At 44.8% G+C, this 18,349-nt stretch overlaps 2 protein-coding genes across 3 annotated transcripts in view; one reads left to right on the forward strand and one right to left on the reverse strand.

Moving 5' to 3' along the window:
- Positions 1 to 2,334: 2,334 nt before the first annotated feature.
- Positions 2,335 to 18,349, forward strand: part of EPB41L5 (erythrocyte membrane protein band 4.1 like 5) — a 160,765-nt gene continuing 144,750 nt past the window's right edge. Inside the window, exons 1-2 of one of the 2 annotated variants that reach the window (XM_081095458.1) lie at positions 2,335 to 2,499; positions 13,836 to 14,023. In XM_081095458.1, the coding sequence (XP_080951584.1) occupies positions 13,844 to 14,023 (180 nt within the window). In that variant the 5' untranslated portion in view covers positions 2,335 to 2,499; positions 13,836 to 13,843. The remainder of the gene's footprint in view (positions 2,500 to 13,835; positions 14,024 to 18,349) is intronic. The other variant, XM_081095459.1, reaches the window with a different exon arrangement.
- LOC308522780 (ADP-ribosylation factor 1-like) lies at positions 16,304 to 16,861 on the reverse strand (the record flags this gene model as incomplete). Its single annotated transcript, XM_081096344.1, has 1 exon — positions 16,304 to 16,861. Exon 1 carries the CDS (start codon positions 16,847 to 16,849, stop codon positions 16,304 to 16,306), a length of 546 nt encoding a protein of 181 aa, XP_080952470.1. The 5' UTR covers positions 16,850 to 16,861.

The following is an 18,349-nucleotide window of genomic DNA, read 5'->3' on the forward strand; positions in this document are numbered from 1 at the left end:
TGCCACCCCTGTCACATACAGAGCCGGCCAATCAGGGGGTTGGGGCGCTGCCCCCTGTCACACACAGAGCAGGGCTGATCAGGGGGTTGGGGAGCTCCCCCCGTCATGCACAGAGCAGGGCCAATCAGGAGGTTGTGATGCCAACCTCAGTCACGCTCAGGGTAGGGCCGATTGGGGGGTTGGGGCGCCGCCCCCTGTCACACTCAAGGCAGGGTCGATGGGGAGGTTGGGGTGTTGCCCCCTGTCACCCACAGAGCAGGGCCAATCAGGGGGTTGGGGCACTCCCCCCTGTCACACTCAGGGCAGGGCCAATGGGGAGGTTGTGGCTCCACCCCGTCACACACAGAGCAGGACCCATGGGGGGTTTGGGGCGCCGCACCCTGTCACACACAGAGCAGGGCCTATCAGGGGGTTGGGGCGCCTTCCCCTGTCACGAACAGAGCCGCAGGGCAATCAGGGGGTTTGGGCGCTGCCCCCTGTCACACTGCTTCAGGGGCCAGGAGGCATTGCTGCTCTGCTGATCCCGGTGCTGGGAGGCCCCGTGGCTCCGCTGATCCCGGTGCTGGGAGGCATATTACCCTTTTACTATTAGGATAGAGGCCTGGTGCATGGGTCGGGGCCGGCTGGTTTGCCCTGAAGGGTGTCCTGGATCAGGTTGGGGGTCCCCACTGGGGTGCCTGGCCAGCCTGGGTGAGGGGATGATGGCTGTTTGCAGCTGGTCACACCCCCTTCAGGGTGGGGGTCCCCACTGGGGTGCCTGGCCAGCCTGGGTGAGGGGATGATGGCTGTTTGCAGCTGGTCACACCCCCTTCAGGGTGGGGGTCCCCACTGGGGTGCCTGGCCAGCCTGGGTGAGGGGATAATGGCTGTTTGCAGCTGGTCACACCCCCTTCAGGGTGGGGGTCCCCACTGGGGTGCCTGGACCGTCTGGGTGAGGGGCTGAGGGCCATTTTCAGCCTGGCAGGTGACTGAAGCTCCCAACCTCTCATTTTTTCCTTTTTTTTTTATTCTGGAATTTATTTATCTTCTATGGCTGTCACTGGAGCTGAGAGCCGGCTCCAGCTCTGAGACCTTGGCTGCTGAAAGCAGGTTTCTGGCTTTGTTTACCTTCTGTATTTGAAACTTTGGTGCAACTCCAGCTCTGAGATCCCGGCTGACTGAAAACAGGTTTCTGGGGTTTTGTTTAGCTTCTGTATTTGTAACAATGTTTCTTAGAGAGCAGCTCAGAGCCCAGCAGCAGCAGGCGGGGTACCTTGGCTTCCTCCGTCACTGGAGCAAGCAAGCCTCCTGTTCGTGTCAGTTACCTGGCTGCCCGCCGCTATCTTGGTTGGCAGTTAATTTGCATATCGCCCTGATTAGCCAATGGGGAGGGTAGCGAAGTTACGGCTAATTACCATGTTTCTCTTTTATTAGATAGGATAGGGAAAAGGAACTGAGTGGGATTGTTCCCCCTGCCCACGTGGGAGTCTGTTCTGTGGGACCCTTTCTCCCTCCCCACATGGGAACCTATACTTGTTCTTCAATAAATTTCCACCTTTGGTATACCACCTTCTGCCCATGGATTCATTCTTCGTTTTCCAGGGACAAAGAGCCGGGGAACCAGTCTACCCAGGGGAATACCGTGTGTTCCAGTCCCAAAATTCCGTTTCATTCTTATTGTAGATCACGCAGGGAGAACGAAGGGTGAACTATTTAACTGCGGCAGTGATTGACTATATTCTGCGCAGTGAGAAAACCTGAAGACATTTTCAAGGTCCACCATTTCTTACTTCTTTTCAGTCGGGTCAAGTTTCTAAGCTCTCTTAATCTCCGTTTTCCAGCTAATGAAAAGAAAATAGGTTTCTATCGAGTCTCCTATCTATCTCCTCCAGGACTTCTGTGAGGGTCAAATGAGGTGAGGCAGGGGCAAGCCCTCACAGACGCTTGTTAGAGTGTGAAATGTTTGCACCTGAGGCTGTTCGGGGCTAGGAGAGGAAGCCAGGTGTGGCTACCTGACGTCATTACCGGGATGGTCGGACACTTAGCATATTAGCCTGTTAATAGATTAGCATGTCGACTGTACATATTCCTTTAACAACAAGGCTGTAAATATTTGGTAAGTGAACTTCTTGAACGAATTATCAGCCCCGGGAAGCTGCCTTTGTGATAGGGGTAATCTTGAGGGTGGCTGGGGGTCCGCACCCCGAGGGCGGAGGCCTGATGGTCCCCGACCACAGAGCAGGTCTATGCCGGGAGAACCGGGCATCGCCCCTTTAACCGGACTCTCACAGGCCGGGCAATTTCCGGGGCGGTGTCATTGCCCCTTTAAGATCGGTGCGCCCGCTCCGCCCCCGAGGGCGGAGCCTCAGGGGACTTTAAGGGGCGGGCCGGCGGGCAGCGGGGTCTCCCGGGGATCTGGGTCTTGTGGGCTCGCGCCGCGGGCCGCCATTGCTTGGCATCTCCCGAGGGGCCGCCCCCACCTCTGCCTCGCTCGGTCGCCGCTGCGCCGTCCTCCCCCCAGGTAAGCGCGAGGCCCAGGCCCCGCCGCCCCGGCTCGTCCCACGCCCCGCACCCCTCAGCTCGGGCCCGTCCTCGTTCGCTCGGGGGCTCTGCGCTCGCGACCGGGGCTGCGGCCTCTCGCCGGGACCGTGTGCCGCCCGGAGCTTCCCGCCCTGTCCGGCTACACATTAAACCCGCCGGGAGGGGAGGGGCGGCGGCGGCCAATGCGCAGGGCCGCCGAGTTTCGGGCGACCCGTGCGGCGCGGCTGGATCGGGGCACCGGGGGCGAAGCGGGTGAAGGTGCGCCGGCCGCCTGGCCGCCCCGAGTGGCGGGCGGGGGTCGCGGGCGCGGAGGGGAGGGGAGCGGGGTCCGGGCGCGGAGCGGAGGGGAGCGGGTCCGGGCGCGGAGGGAGGCCGCGCTGTCCGGCACCTGCGAGGGGGTGGCTTGCCGTCCAGCTGGCGAGGTGGGTGGGGCAGGTCCGCGGTTGGCGCGCCCGGAGCTCGTCACGGTCCCACGACAAACCGGGGCATCTGGGCGCTCATTCTCGTTTGGCTGGAACTTTGGTCCCGGGGGTCGTGAAAGCAGGTGTGGCCCGGACGACGATTCCGAAGGACCCTCCCCGGTCGGGGCGGGCGAATGGCGGTCCTTCGGCCCTAAATGCGAATTGTATTGGTCACTGTCTCCACGTTTACCGCGTCTCAGGAATTCCAGAGACCCACGTCTCTTGGGGCATTTCAAATGAATATCAAAAGCATAACTCGGTTTCTAACACAACTAACATGTCGTTGAACTCCGCCTAACATAGTGGGTTATTTGTGCATATAAACTAGTTTTCAGGGCTTTACCGCTTTTCTCTAGGTAAACGTCATTTAAAACGATATGTACAGTATGCCTTGTGTTGAATTATTCCCTTACAAATAAAAATCCTCTTACAGGAAAGTATGTTGAGATTACCGGGACAGAAGATAGTCCTGTGTTTACGGCACTTGCTGCGTATTGATATATTGCTTTATTAAAAGCAATTGCTTACCAAAGATTGTGGCCACCAGCCATGTATGAAAGTACACACAAACTTTTGAGTTTTACATCGGCATAAGCACTTAATTTAGGTCGCACAGGCAATCTGTATTTTTATGATTGTGAAGGAAACCCTTCTTGTTAGGGTACTGCCAGAAAATTAGAAACAGCAGATTAAAAATTAGTATTTTTTTTTTTAACCTACCATCCACAATTTCCCCTGTAGGATTTGTGTCAGACACATTCCTTATTGAGTGCCTACTCTGCGTCTTGCTGTGCCCGCTCAGTGCCCGCTCAGCCGTGATGTGAATGAATCCCAGTAGGTCCCTGTCCTGGTATCTTCGTGAGGGACGTGCCCAGTAACACAAGTAATTTAAACAATTGGGTGTTTAATTACAGTTTCTTTAAGGGTCATAACGAAAAGGCTCAGGGTAATAAAAGGAGTCAGGAGTCAGGAATGTTTTTCTGAGGAAAAGACATTTCAGCCAGAAACCTGAAGTTAGTCATGTGGAGTGGGAGCGGGCGGGGGAGTGGGAGAGGTGGGCAAGGAGCATTCCTAACAGATGGAGCAGAAGGGGAGAGACTCGGGCGGAGCGGAAGGGCACCGAGCGGAACCAGCAGCTGGCGGTGCGCTGCCACCAGCGATCCAGCCAAGTGGAGGAGCTGGGCCAGGGAGCAAGGAAGGACATTGACCCTTCTAAGCAGGGGTCAGATTGGTGGTTGCAAAAAATCAGCATGCAGAACGTGGGAGGTGGGTGTGGGAAACGCGTGAATATGGGGACATTTTTTTAACAAAATTGAAAAAACTCTTGACATCTTATGTTCTGATAGAAAATTTAACTACCAACATGACCCTCTCCAGAGATAACTTCACTTAACAGTTTGCATGTCCTTCTATTCCTTTTGTGTCTATAAGATATAATAAGTAAATATATATGTACGTGTTCCACCTCAGTGTGGGATAAAACTATATTCCTTTTTCTCTTGATTTCATTTTTCACTTAATATTTTGTTTGTGTCTAAGATCAACTGTATTTTAAAAACAGCTATGTTGTATGCCATTGTATGTACCATAATTTAACTACTTGCATGTTGAGGGGCATATTTAAAGTTTTCTTAGGTTAATTATGTCCTGAAAAATCCTTGTTTCTACAACTTGAAGCACATGTGGGACTATTTCTTTAGGATATCTCACCAGAAATAGAATTGCTGAGCGAAGGATATGCACGTTAAAACTTTGTTGTCTTGATCCTCCTCCAAAGAGGACAGTGTTTTTTCCCCATATCCTTTTCCACACTGGCCATCTGTAAGTCTCTTAAATGACAGACAGTATCTTATTTATTTATTTTTTTTAAATATATTTTATTGATTTTTTACAGAGAGGAAGGGAGAGGGATAGAGAGTTAGAAACATCGATGAGAGAGAAACATCGATCAGCTGCTTCCTGCACACTCCCTACTGGGGACGTGCCCGCAACCAAGGTACATGCCCTGGACTGGAATCGAACCTGGGACCCTTGAGTCCGCAGGCCGATGCTCTATCCACTGAGCCAAACCGGTTAGGGCAGTATCTTATTTTTTAAGTTTGGATTTTCTTGGTTAATAATGTTGAGGTTGAACATCATTTTAATGGATATTTTCATTGCTTATCACTTTTTGGAGCTTGTTTCTTCATATCTTCCCCATTTGTTTTTCTTTTGGGCTTACTTAATGATTTGTGATAATTCTTAAATAAACTGCATGTTAATCTTTCAGAAATTTTTTGTTTTGTTTTTTTTTTAGTGTACTGTTTCCTTCTAGTATTCATTCCTTTCACTTTAAATCTTTAGTTCATCTGAAATTTATTTTCATGTAAGTTGCTTTTATGTTTTTGTAAAAAGAACTGATTTGTGGAATTGGTTTTTATAGTTCTAAGTACATAGTTATTGAAATTCTAAATCGAGAAGAAGCTGGGTTTTTTCTTAGCAGGTTAATTCTGTATAGTGAGTCTATTTTGAAGGTGTAGAAGTGAAAGTCACAAAACTTGTTTTATAATTCACTTGTTTTCTAGAAACCTCAAAGGTGTAGTACATTTTGAATATTCTTTTCCTTAAAAAACTTTATGGAAAAGTTCAACATATACCAAAGTAGTCAGGAAAGTATAATAAACCACATGTACCCATTATCCAGCTTCAACAGTTATTGGCCAGTTATCTGGCCAGTTTGTTTAATCTCTAGTCCCACTTTCTTATATTATTTTAATGCAAATACTAGACCTCATATAATGCCTTCTATAAAAATATCAATATGTATCTTGAAGAGATAAGGACTCTTAAATATAATCATTCAAGTTATTCTAAAAAATTTATAAAAATCACAGAAAATGTATCTATCTTTTCACATTTTCCTGATGAGAGTATAACTTTGAAATAACATTTTTGTAATTAAAAATTTAATACCTGAACCCAAATCAAAGCACGGTGTTTAAGTTATATCTTTGTTGTGTATAGTATTCTCATTAACATAAAAGAGGACACATTTTTGTAGGTTAAAAAAAAACAGATAAGGACTTTTTAAAACATTTTTAATACTACTATTTTATCTAAAAATAAAAATGGCAGTGATTCTTTTTAAAAAATGTGTTTTATTGATTTCAGAAAGGAAGGAAGAGGGAGAGAGAGATAGGAACATCAATGATAAGAGAGAATCATTGATTGGCTGCCTCCTGCATGCCCCACACTGGGGATCGAGCCCGCAACCTGGGCATGTGCCCTTGACCAGAATCGAACCTGGGACCCTTCAGTCTGCAGGCGGACGTTCTATCCACTGAGCCAAACCAGCTAGGACCAGTAATTCTTTAGTTATCTATCATAAACAATCCAGTCAGTGTTCAAATGTGTGTGTATATGATTTATATCCTTGGGAAGTTCAAATGACAACTGTCATGGCTTTGCCAGTTTACATAATTACATAGGAGTATGCCTACTTGTAAAAGGAGGATATAATCCTCAATTTATAGCTATTGAATTATTTTTTACTATGTTGGTGTTTATGTTAATATTTCATATTTTATATTTATGTTTACAAATGCATCTAGTTTAAAGCATCAACTGGTTATGCAAGATTTGTTAATTTTATATGTGTATGTATATATAAAACAACAAATGTGTCTTAAAATTATTTTATTTTGGAATAATTTTAGACTGTTATAGTGGTTCTCAACCTGGGGGTCGCGAACAATGAAAATACATCCTGCATATCAGATATTTACATTACGATTCATAACAGTAGCAAAATTACAGTTATGAAGTAGCAACGAAAATAATTTTATGGTTGGGGGTCACCATAACATGAAGAACTGTATTAAAGGGTCGCGGCATTAGGAAGGTTGAGAAACACTGGTAGAAGTTAAAACAATAGTACAGAGTTCCCATATACGTTTCACCTAGCTTTCCCCAATGATAACATCAGACAACTAAAAAAAAAAGATTATTTTAATTAGAATCTAAAATAGGTCCACACATTGTGATTATTTGATATGTATTTTAAGTCTCTTTTAAACTGTACCTTTGCATCTCTTTATTTCCCCCTTTCTATTTGTTGAAAATGCTGAATTAATATTTTTGAAAAATACATTCATCCCGTATGCTTTGTTTGCATTTTCATTCACCTTTTTCTTTCTTCCTTTCTTTTTTAACCTGTGCTCTTTGATAATTTATTTCTAAAGTGAGTGTTTTACATGAATGATACTGTGATGTAGTAGAAAGAGAGACCAAGATTTGGAGTCAGAAAATCAGGGTTTGAGCCCTGTCTTCATTATTTACTAAATAATGGTCTTGGCCGCCTGGCTGGTGTGCCTCAGTGGTTGAGCTTTGATGTATGAACCAGGAGATCACAGTTCGATTCCTGGTCAGGGTACATGCCCAGTTTGGGGGCTGGATCCCCAGTGTGGGGCGTGCAGGAGGCAGCTGATTGATGTTTCTCTCTCATTGATGTTTCTAACTCTCCCTCTCCCTTCCTCTCTGTAAAAATTCAATAAAATATATATTTTTAAAAATAATGGACTTGCTGAAACCGGTTTGGCTCAGTGGATAGAGCGTCAGCCTGCAGACTGAAAGGTCCCAGGTTCGATTCCTGTCAAGGGCATGTACCTGGGTTGCGGGCATATCCCCAGTAGGAGATGTGCAGGAGGCAGCTGATCGATGTTTCTAACTCTCTATCTCTCTCCCTTCCTCTCTGTAAAAAATCAATAAAATATATTTAAAAAAAAAATAATGGACTTGGCCAGTGGTTTAATTTCTCTGACCCTGAGTTTACTCATGCAAATAAGATAGTACTTCAGGGAGTTTTTCTGAGGACTAAGTAAGATTATTCTATACTAGAGGCCCAAAGCACGAAGATTTGTGCAAGAATAGGCCTTCCTTTCTCTGGCTGCCGGCACTGGCTTCCCTCTGGTACCCGGGACCCCGGCCTTCGCTCTGGCCGCCGCCTTCCGCCTTGGCTCCAGGCTGGAGCCGCCTTCCGCTCGCTCCAGCCTGCTCCGTGGCCGCCTCCAAGAGGCCTGCCCTTGGCGGGCCGGCCGAGGCTTGCAGGAGACTTGGCTTCCTTTGTCGCTAGGGCAACGAAGGAAGCCAAACATCGCACCCGCTCTGGCCGGCTCTGTGGCTCCATCTGGCGCCACCATCTTTGTTTCGGAGTGATGGTTAATTTGCATATTACCCTTTTATTAGTATGGGTGATAAAGAGCTAATATGCTTATTAGACCTGACAGCAGAACGACCTTCCGGATAACCAGTGGGTGGGGGGCAGGGCCAGCGAGCCTGCTTTGCCAGGCCAGCCATGGTGGTCCTGGTGCCCCCCCTTCCACAGAGGCAGCAGGAGAGGTCCGCAGTGTGGGTCCCATCCTGGTGCTGCCCCTTCCGCAGAGGCAGTGGGAGAGGGGGCGGTGCGGTCCCAGGTCCTCCACAGAGACAGGATGGGGCATGACCGGGGCTCCTCAACCTCCCACGGCCCCTTCCCCAGCCAGCCTGATCCCAGATATCCCCTCCTCCCCCACCAGTGGGTGGAGGGCGGGGCCAGTGCTAAGGAGCAGTGAGCCCGGTTTCTGGTTGAGTGGCACTCCCCTCTCCCCTCCCCCCGCTCAGCCAGAAGCCGGGCTCATGGCTGGCAAGTGCAGCAGTGGTGGTGGGATCCTCTCCCTCCTCCATGGCAGGCGGGCGGTAAGGAGCAAGGGTTCTGGACTGCGAGAGCCCTGAGTGTGAGAGGGATGTCTGCGTGCCAGCTTAGGCCCTATACCCCCCCAGCAGGCCGATATCCCCCGAGGGGTCCTGGACTGCGAGAGGGCACAGGCCAGGCTGAGGGACTCCCCCCCCCCCACCCCCCCCGCACAAATTTCATGCACCTGGCCTCTAGTTTACTAAATATTTGTTGTACTTAATAATGAAATGTGCCAGGTGGCTCACTATTCAAAGTAGGAATTATTTCATCAAGGACTTTACAGTAAAAGAGACAAACAAGTGAATAATTAAAATCTGATTAGTGAAGCAGTAAAATATTTTCAGGGTTTATAACTAACTGTTTCTCGGGGGAGATGTAGGTAGAGTTGCTGAGTTAATAGGAATAAGGAGCGATTCTCTGACAGAAGTCTGGGATAACAAGTATGACCTTTCATAGGCAGCTGAAATGAGACTGGATAGCAAGGTGCAAAAGGAGCAGTGCCTGAAAAACACATCTGGAGAGAGAGACTGGAGCCAGAGGTTATTTATGGATGCTTAGTAAACTTGAAAGCTATCTAAAATTTTAGTTATTTCCTTAGGATTTAAGCAGATGAATGTACAAATGACAAGTACCATGGCTTTTCCAATTTACCTAATTATGTAGGAATATCCATACATGTAATATGTATATGTTGATAACTTTTAATTTATAGACATTTATTTTTTTATTTTCTTAATCCTCACCCAAGGATACTCTGGCTATTGACTTTTAGAGAGAGTGGCAGAGAAGGAGGGGAGAGGGGAGAGACAGACAGACAGACAGACAGACACACAGATATGGATGTGAGAGAGACACATCGATTGATTGCCTCCTGTTCATACTCCTGCAGCTGGGGAACCTGCACCAACGTACATGCTATTGACAGGGAATTGAACCCATGACTCTTCGGTCTGTGGGCAAATGCTCCAAAAACTGAGCATTACCAGCCAGGGCAATGAACACTTTTTAAAAAAATGTGATAGTATTTATTTAAAGTTAGCTTTTATTTTTGCCAAGTTTATAAATGTTATCTAATTGAGTCATCTAATGGAAAGGCTTCTTTTGAAAATCAGAATCCCTGAATTATTTCCCTCCTCAAGATAACCACTGTCACATTTTTAATAACATGCTGTTATTGCTACTTCTTGATTTTTAGTTTTAGGAATTATCTGTTGAATTCCTACTGGCAAGATGAGGAATTAGCTCTCTGTCCACACCTGGCTCTGCTATACCCTTCATTTAGTTCTGGTTAGGTCAGTATTTAGTATTTATAATATTACTAGTAGCCCTGTGCACGACATTCATGCACATCAAAAGGGAATTAATTGCCCTAACCGGTTTGGCTCAGTGGATAGAGCATCGGCCTGCAGACTCAAGGGTCCCAGGTTCGATTCCAGTCAAGGGCATGTACCTTGGTTGCGGGCACATCCCCAGTGGGAAGTGTGCAGGAGGCAGCTAATCGATGTTTCTCTCTCATCGATGTTTATAACTCTCTATCCTTCTCCCGTCCTCTCTGTAAAAAATCAATAAAATATATGTTTTTCAAAAAAGGGAATTAATTAGCAGAGATATTTTAATATTGCTATTTGCCCTTTCTCTGTAATAGAAGTGTGAGAGATGAAAGGAAATTAGTAAAATGTATATGAAAATAATACAAAAGGATATAACAACAAAAGAGGCATGATATAAAAATGACAAAAACATGATATGAAAACAACAAAAACATAATATGAAAACAACAGTGATGCAAACAATGACTGATAAAGTGATTAAACTTATTCTAATATCTCCCTGTACACCACATTAAGAGTGAAAACACTTTCAGAGTGCTTGACTAATTTCCCTTGTGATGAAGTATTTAGAACTTTAACAGTAACGTCACATGCTCTTCAAACTCGAGAGAAAGCAACATATAACTGACCATGTGCGAAAACGGGTTCAGGTAGGAATATGCCTACTTTGTCTAGAGTTTGTCCTTGTGATTTATTAATAGTCATCACAAATGCTGGCATCACAGGAAACTGTCGTCGAATCAATTTAAATGGGAGGCCAGTGTCAGATGGGGACAAATTAATTCTTGGAATCAGAACAACCTCTCCCTCTGCAGATCCTGTTAATACTTCAGCTTCGATAATGTTAGGTCCTAATCATTTGATAATAAATCTGGTACCATTACAAAGACCCCATTTACTATTGAGATTTCTCAATAGCATGATGATTGCACCCACTTTCAATTTTAATTTATGACACGGCATTCCCGAAGGAGTAATACTGTTAAGAAATTCGATGGGAAAATTTTCCTTTTCAGCATCATCTGTGGAATCAATGGAATCATCACTCAAATCTGTGTGAAAATCTCCATCGAGTATATCCAAAGTTTCTTCATTTAATTTTTGAACATGCTCATTTTTTGGACAAAGAATTGCATGTTTAGATATATAAATATATAAATATATATATATTGTTTCTTTGTTATGGGGTGGTCCCACAACGTTAGTAACAAAGAAACAGAATTTCCGGAGGATGAGGCCCAGAAATCAGGATTTTAAAAAGATTCCCAGGTGGTTCTAATGTGCAGCCAAGGTTGAGGACCACTGATCTATAGATATAGTATTTCCAAAGGTAGCTTCAATAATAGATCCATTACAAATCATTTCACTTCCACGCTCCGCTCCGAGGGAGGGTTCCTGCCTGAAACCTCGCCCTCCAGAAAACAGCTGGGGGAGGACACAGCCGTTTCCAAGAGAACCCCTATAGAACTGACTTCCTTCCAGTTGGCCGAGCTTCTGGCCGTGATGTTATACCCAGGGTTTTTATATAAGTAGATGATTAAATTGTTGGCTGAGCCATGTAGTGTACTGTGATTACTTTCCTTTTTTTACATAACTTCCTGTTTTCTCTGGAATGAATAATTGTCTTTTTTTGTTTGTTGGCTTAGATATATGTATTTTTCTCAAACTCTTAGTTTTGTAAATTCAAACATTAGGTTAACATGGTAGTTTTTATGGTATTCCCATTTTATGTGTATTATATTTTTAAATGACTAATACCCATTTTTATTAACTTTAATGTTCTTAATAGAGATAAGGAACAAAGTAACATTAATTTGATATTATAAAGAATTGTTTATATTAAGTGGCAGTTTAAAATCTGTAACTAATAATGGAATATTTGATAAAAAACATATACTTGAAATATATTTGTATTTTAGTTGAAAAAAGTGATTATTTTTCATTTTTATTATGGAAGCTCAGAAGATAAATGGAACTCTTAGGATTATTATCATCAAAGGATACCTTAGAGCAGTGGTTCTCAACCTTCTGGCCCTTTAAATACAGTTCCTCATGTTGTGACCCAACCATAAAATTATTTTCGTTGCTACTTCATAACTGTAATATCGCTACTGTTATGAATCATAATGTAAATATCTGATATGCAGGATTATATAGGCTATCCCTGTGAAAGGGTCATTCGACCACTAAAGGGGTCACGACCCACAGGTTGAGAACTGCTGCCTTAGAGTATGGCAAGCATGTCAAACTCAAAGGCTAAAACGGGCCACATAAACAAGGTTTAAGTTTATGTGGGCTGCAAAGCAACAAAAGCTTCAATTTTCATAGAAACATAGATATATATCGATAGAGACAGGCTGAATACAAAGGCTGAAATAAATGAATAATTGTTAACACAAAATAGAACAGTTTAATAAAAATTAATATTTTTTTCTTGAACATTAACTTACCAGACACTGAATAACTGCACAAATTAATAATGTAATGCAATAAACCTATTTTTGTTCTCCAAAAGCGAAATATTTCCTATTGCGCACACCAAACAAGTCAGTACAAGACTAATGACATGGCAATCTGCTGCTAAAATATTTGCTGCTAGTATTAGTGGAGAGAAATGGTGCGACTGCGTATAAGGCGTGTAAAGGAAATGAATGCAACACGATTATAGTAATCAGTCATTAGCTGAAGTTGTAGTTTGTTATTAATAACTAGAGGCCAGGTGCATGAATTTGTGCAGTGGTGGGGTCCCTCAGCCTGGCCGGTGATCAGGGCCGATTGGGGCGTGGGAGGTTGGCCGGCTGGATGGCCAGGGGGAGGAGGCCGGCCTGGGGGGTGGGGAGGAGTTGCGGGAGGTTGGCCGCCCTGATCGGGGCCATCGGGCCAGCTGGCCAGGGGGTGGGGAGGTTGGCTCTGGGAGCGCACTGACCACCAGGGGCTAACTCTGCATTGAGTGTCTGCCGCCTGGTGGTCAGTGCGCATCACAGCAACTGATCAACTGGTCATTCGGTCATTCGGTTGCTTAGGCTTTTATATATATAGACTAGAGGCCTGGTGCATGGATTCATGCACCAGTGGGGTCCCTTGGCCTGGCCTGTGCCCTCTCGCAATCTGGGACCCCTTGGGGGATGTCAGACTGCCGGTTTTGGCCCGATCCCCGCAGGCCAGGCCAAGGGACCCCACCGGTGTACGATCAGAGCCGGGTGGGACCGCTGGAGGGCTCCAGGGCATGTCCAGCCCATCTCACCCAGTCCCGATCAGCTGGACTCCAACAGCAGGCTAACTTATTGGTCGGAGTGTCTGCCCCCTGGTGATCAGTGTGCGTCATAGCGACTGGTCGAACGAATTGTTGAACACTTGGCATATTAGGCTTTTATTATATAGGGTTATATATATAACATGATATAAAAATTAAGTATCAAAATTTTTATTAAAACATTTCTTACATATCGTTACATTGGCTGGGCCACAGATTTGACATGCTTAGTGTATGGCATTTTCTCCTAATGTTTGTGGGGATATGGCTATAATTTAGTGATCCAAAAGACATGATAAACTTCATAAATGTTTGCCCTCTCCTACCAGATCATCTCCTTATCAAATAGTCCACTATGTTTAGAAATGCTGTAAGCCATAATTCTATTTTATATAAAGTCTTTAAAAACTTTGAAGTGGCCAGTTTTAATTAGTTTTTCAAATTTACTTTACCAGGAGCCCTTTTAAATAACATATTTACGAATGGCCACAGAACTTTACTAAATAACACCATTTTGCAAATTCAGGATCCTTCTGATATCTTTTTCTTTCCGTTTTATAGTGACAAAAATGCTGAGATTCTTCCGTAGAACGCTTGGGCGTCGGTCAATGCGCAAACATGCTGAGAAGGAACGACTCCGAGAAGCTCAACGAGCTGCCACACACATTCCTGCAGCTGGAGATTCCAAGTCCATCATCACGTGTCGGGTGTCCCTTCTGGATGGTACTGATGTTAGTGTGGACTTGCCGGTACGTAGGTCTCACTGACCTGCAATTCTATATGAGATCACTTTCTTCATTTGAGCTTTCTACTTGATAACTCCTGGGGGAATAGATAATAAGGGTTAGTGTGGATCAGGCACTGTAATGTACAGGTACATATATCAGGTAACCTTAGGAACCTGGCCTGATAGTATTTATCTGGAATTAGTGGCCGTTACTTAAACGTTTAAATGATAGGGCAGTTATTGGTGCGAGTCATTTATGTGTGTGTGTTCTTTACAATGGTAGTATATAATGTACTCCAGTGGATTTCTCACAATGGTTGTTGAGCAATTATTAAAGCAATGAAAATCTTTGGGAACCAGAATGATACTTATATGCATATTGTAAGACTTTTATTTCTCTATCTCTTCTGCAGTTTTTAAAACATTCTTTACCTTCCTCAGAACAAATACTTCTCCTGTGGTATGCTTGCAGAAATTGTAATGAAATGAAGTGAGAAAAAGGACTTTCTTTATATTCCTCAGTTCTGACTGCCTGTCTTTTTGCTCCTGAAGTCTTTTGCTGGGGAGGTTTTTCATACACTGTGATTCTTATTTCAAGACAGGGTATTATAATTATATTCAAATTTTGGGTAGATTTTTTTTTTTTTAATCTTCACCTGAGGAGATTTTTCCATTGATATTTTTTTTTTAGAGAGAGGGAAAGACAGAGAGAATCATCAATGTGAGAGAAACACATCGATTGGTTGCCTTCTGCACAAGCCCATGCTCTATGCACTGAGCCAAACTGGGTAGGGCTGTGTAGATTTCCTTTACAGTTATGAATAATCCTAGCTCACAGTGTGAAATAGTCCAAAATATTTGAAAGGAATTAACTTATTCCTTACAGGCGGTTTCTTACTAATGGCAAATCTCTTTCTTCACTTTATCCTGCATTGCAAGAATACACTGTAAAGTCTGTGATTTGATGAGAGAGAGCATCATTGGATGTTCCACAATGTCTCCCCTCCCCACAAACTCAGTACACATTCATTTACCCAAAATAAAAATTTTTAAGGTCTTTTTTTTAAAATTAAATCTTTATTGTTCAGATTATTACAGTTGTTCCTCTTTTTTCTCCCCATAGTTCCCCTCCACCCGGTTCCCACCCCGCCCTCTGCCCTGACCTCCCCCTTCCCACTGTCCTCATCCATAGGTGCACGATTTTTTTTTTGATTACTAATCGTGTATTGAAAGCAGTAAGAGGTTCCACAACACCAGATAAACCAGTTCTGAGGTTTTCCCCAAGATAAATTTTAACAGCTCTAATTTCTTCAGTGTTTATCAAAATACAAAAGAAAAAAGTAGAGGTTGTTGTTTTTGATGTCAGTCTGACCCTTGCAGGCTGAGGGAGTGAAAGCGCATGTGGATGGGGGCTCTGAGGAGTTAGGCTCTAAGATGACGGGTCGCCTGCCTGCATTCCTACTGGTGAGATCCAGACAACCTGGAGCAAGTGAGTGTGTGTAGGGACCATGGGGGCCTCCCGTTCTGGCCAGAGTGGCCCCACCAAAGCACCTAAGCTGACCCACACTGACCGAAGGGAAGGCTGGGGTCCCTCCAAGGGGCCTGAGTGGTGGCCGCAGCCCCCAGCCCACCCCCATAGGCAGTGGTGTAAGCACAGGTACAAGCACAAATGCTATGGGATGCAGATGACCCAGCGAGACAAAGCCAATCAGGGACCGTATGTGACCATGCAGAATGTATGGTGGCTGGTTCTGCCCACTGCACGCTCCAGATGGGAGACAGGCCACAGGCAGACTGGACTCAAGCCTTTACTGCAGAACCTACACTAGGCACATTTCTCCCTTCTCTGTGTTCAAGTGTCTCCTTACCTTGTATTTATATTATAAAAAATGTACTGAGTTTGGGTTAAAAACCAACCACCAAAATGGATCTCAACACAGATTTAAAGCCCAGAGGAGGAGCATTGAGGTGATCTCATAGCAACTCCTAGAGGCCCCGCCCTGGGTGCCCAAAATCCCTTCTCAGTACTAAACAGTGGGTTGATACTTTTTTTTTTTTTTACAATAAAAAAAGCTGAGTAATATTGCATTGGAGTACCAGAAACTGCCTCATTGGAAACAAGAACTATTTACATTAAATAAAAACCCGGTTGCAGGCTGCGTCTGCACGTGTACAGCATGATGAAGCACACTGGGACCGACCAGGGAGACAGCTTCTGGCACTCACACCACAGGGGCACATCTGCCACATGAGAGGAAAGCAAGGGTGAAGGAGGGAGTGAGGGGGAAGAGAGGAGTTCGGTTCACTTCTGGTTCTGGAGCTGATTGGACAGCCAGTCCAGTCCCTCATAGAGCCCATCCCCACTGGTGGCACAGGTATCCTGAATGTACCAGTTCCTGTGGCGCAGAGAGTGGAGGCCCAGCTTGTCCGTGATCTCAGCTGCGTTCATGGCATTGGGGAGGTCCTGCTTGTTTGTGAACACAAGCAGGACAGCATCCCTGAGCTCATCCTCCGCCAGCATCCGCATAAGCTCCTCTCGAGCCTCATTCACACGCTCTCGGTCATTGCTGTCAACCACAAAGATGAGACCTTGTGTATTCTGGAAGTAGTGGCGCCACAGAGGCCGGATCTTGTCCTGGCCACTCACTCCCCACACAGTGAAGCTGATGTTCTTATACTCCACAGTCTCCACGTTGAAACCTATGGTGGGGATGGTGGTCACGATCTTACCCAGCTTCAGTTTGTACAGGATGGTGGTCTTCCCCGCAGCATCCAGGCCCACCATGAGAATGCGCATTTCTTTTTTGCCAAAAAGGCCCTTGAAGAGGTTCGCAAAGATATTCCCCATGCTGTAGACTGGAGGGAGAGACACTCCGAGCTAGGCGTTGGTTTCGCTCCCCCATAGGTGCACGATTTTTGTCCAGTCTCTTCCCGCATCCCCCACACCCCTTTCCCCCCAAGAATAGCCCACTCCCTTTCTATGCTCCTGATTCTATTATAATCACCAGTTTATTCTGTTCATCAGATTATTTATTCACTTGATTTTTAGATTCACTTGTTGATAGATGTGTATTTGTTGTTCATAATTTGTATCTTTCCCTTTTTCTTCTTCTTCCTCTTCTTAAAGGATACCGTTCAGCATTTCATATAATACTGGTTTGGTGGTGATGAACCTCTTTAGCTTTTTCTTATCTGTGAAGCTCTTTATCTGACCTTCTATTCTGAATGATAGCTTTGCTGGATAAAGTAATCTTGGTTGTAGGTTCTTGGTATTCATCACTTTGAATATTTCTTGCCACTCTCTTCTGGCCTGCAAAGTTTCTGTTGAGAAATCAGCTGACAATCGTATGGGTACTCCCTTGTAGGTAACTGGGTTTCTTTCTCTTGCTGCTTTTAAGATTCTCTTTTTGTCTTTTGCTCTTGGCATTTTAATGATGATGTGTCTTGGTGTGGTCCTCTTTGGATTCCTTTTGTTTGGGGTTCTCTGTGCTTCCTGGACTTGTAAGTCTATTTCTTTCACGAGGTAGGGGAAGTTTTCTGTCATTATTTCTTCAAATAGGCTTTCAATATCTTGCTCTCTCTCATCTTCTAGCACCCCTATAATTCTGATGTTGGCACGCTTGAAGCTGTCCCAGAGGCTCCTTACACTATCTTTGTATTTTTGGATTCTTTTTTCATTTTGCTTTTCCGGTTGGGTGTTTTTTGCTTCTTCGCATTTCAGATCTTTGACTTGATTCTTGTGCTCCTCTGGTCTGCTGTTGGGAGTCTGTATAATATTCGTTATTTCAGTCAGTGTATGCTTAATTTCTAGTTGGTCCTTTTTCATAACCTCAAGGGTCTCACTAGATTTCTTGAGGGTCTCACTACATTTATTGGTGGTCTCACCAGACTTTTTGAGGGTCTTACTAAATTCATCGGTGGTTTCTAGAAAGTTCTTGAAAAATCTTAAAAGTGTCGTTTTGAACTCTGTATCCAGTCATTTGCTTTCCTCCATTTCTGTCAGTTGTGACCTGTTTCTTTGTCTCCGCATTTTTTATGCTTCCCTGTGTTGGTAGAGTGGCTTTGTGTGCTAGGTGTCCTATAGGGCCCAGTGGCTCAGCCTCCCCAATTATCTGAGGTGGACACTCTTGGTGCACCCCCTTGTGGTCTTTGTGCACAGTCTTGTTGTAGTTAAGCCTTGATTGTTGTTGGTATCACTGGGAGGAATTGACCTCCAGGCCAGTTGTCTGTGAGAATCAGCTGTGTCTACACTGGGAGAATTTCTGTGCTAAAGACACCCTTATGAGGCAAGACTTGCTTCAGTGGGGCTTTGGTGCTCACTGAGTCTGCCCCCTAAGTGTGTCCCTCA

The sequence above is a fragment of the Myotis nattereri genome, assembly GCF_964212035.1.
Source record: "Myotis nattereri genome assembly, chromosome: 7".
Lineage (NCBI taxonomy): Eukaryota > Metazoa > Chordata > Mammalia > Chiroptera > Vespertilionidae > Myotis > Myotis nattereri.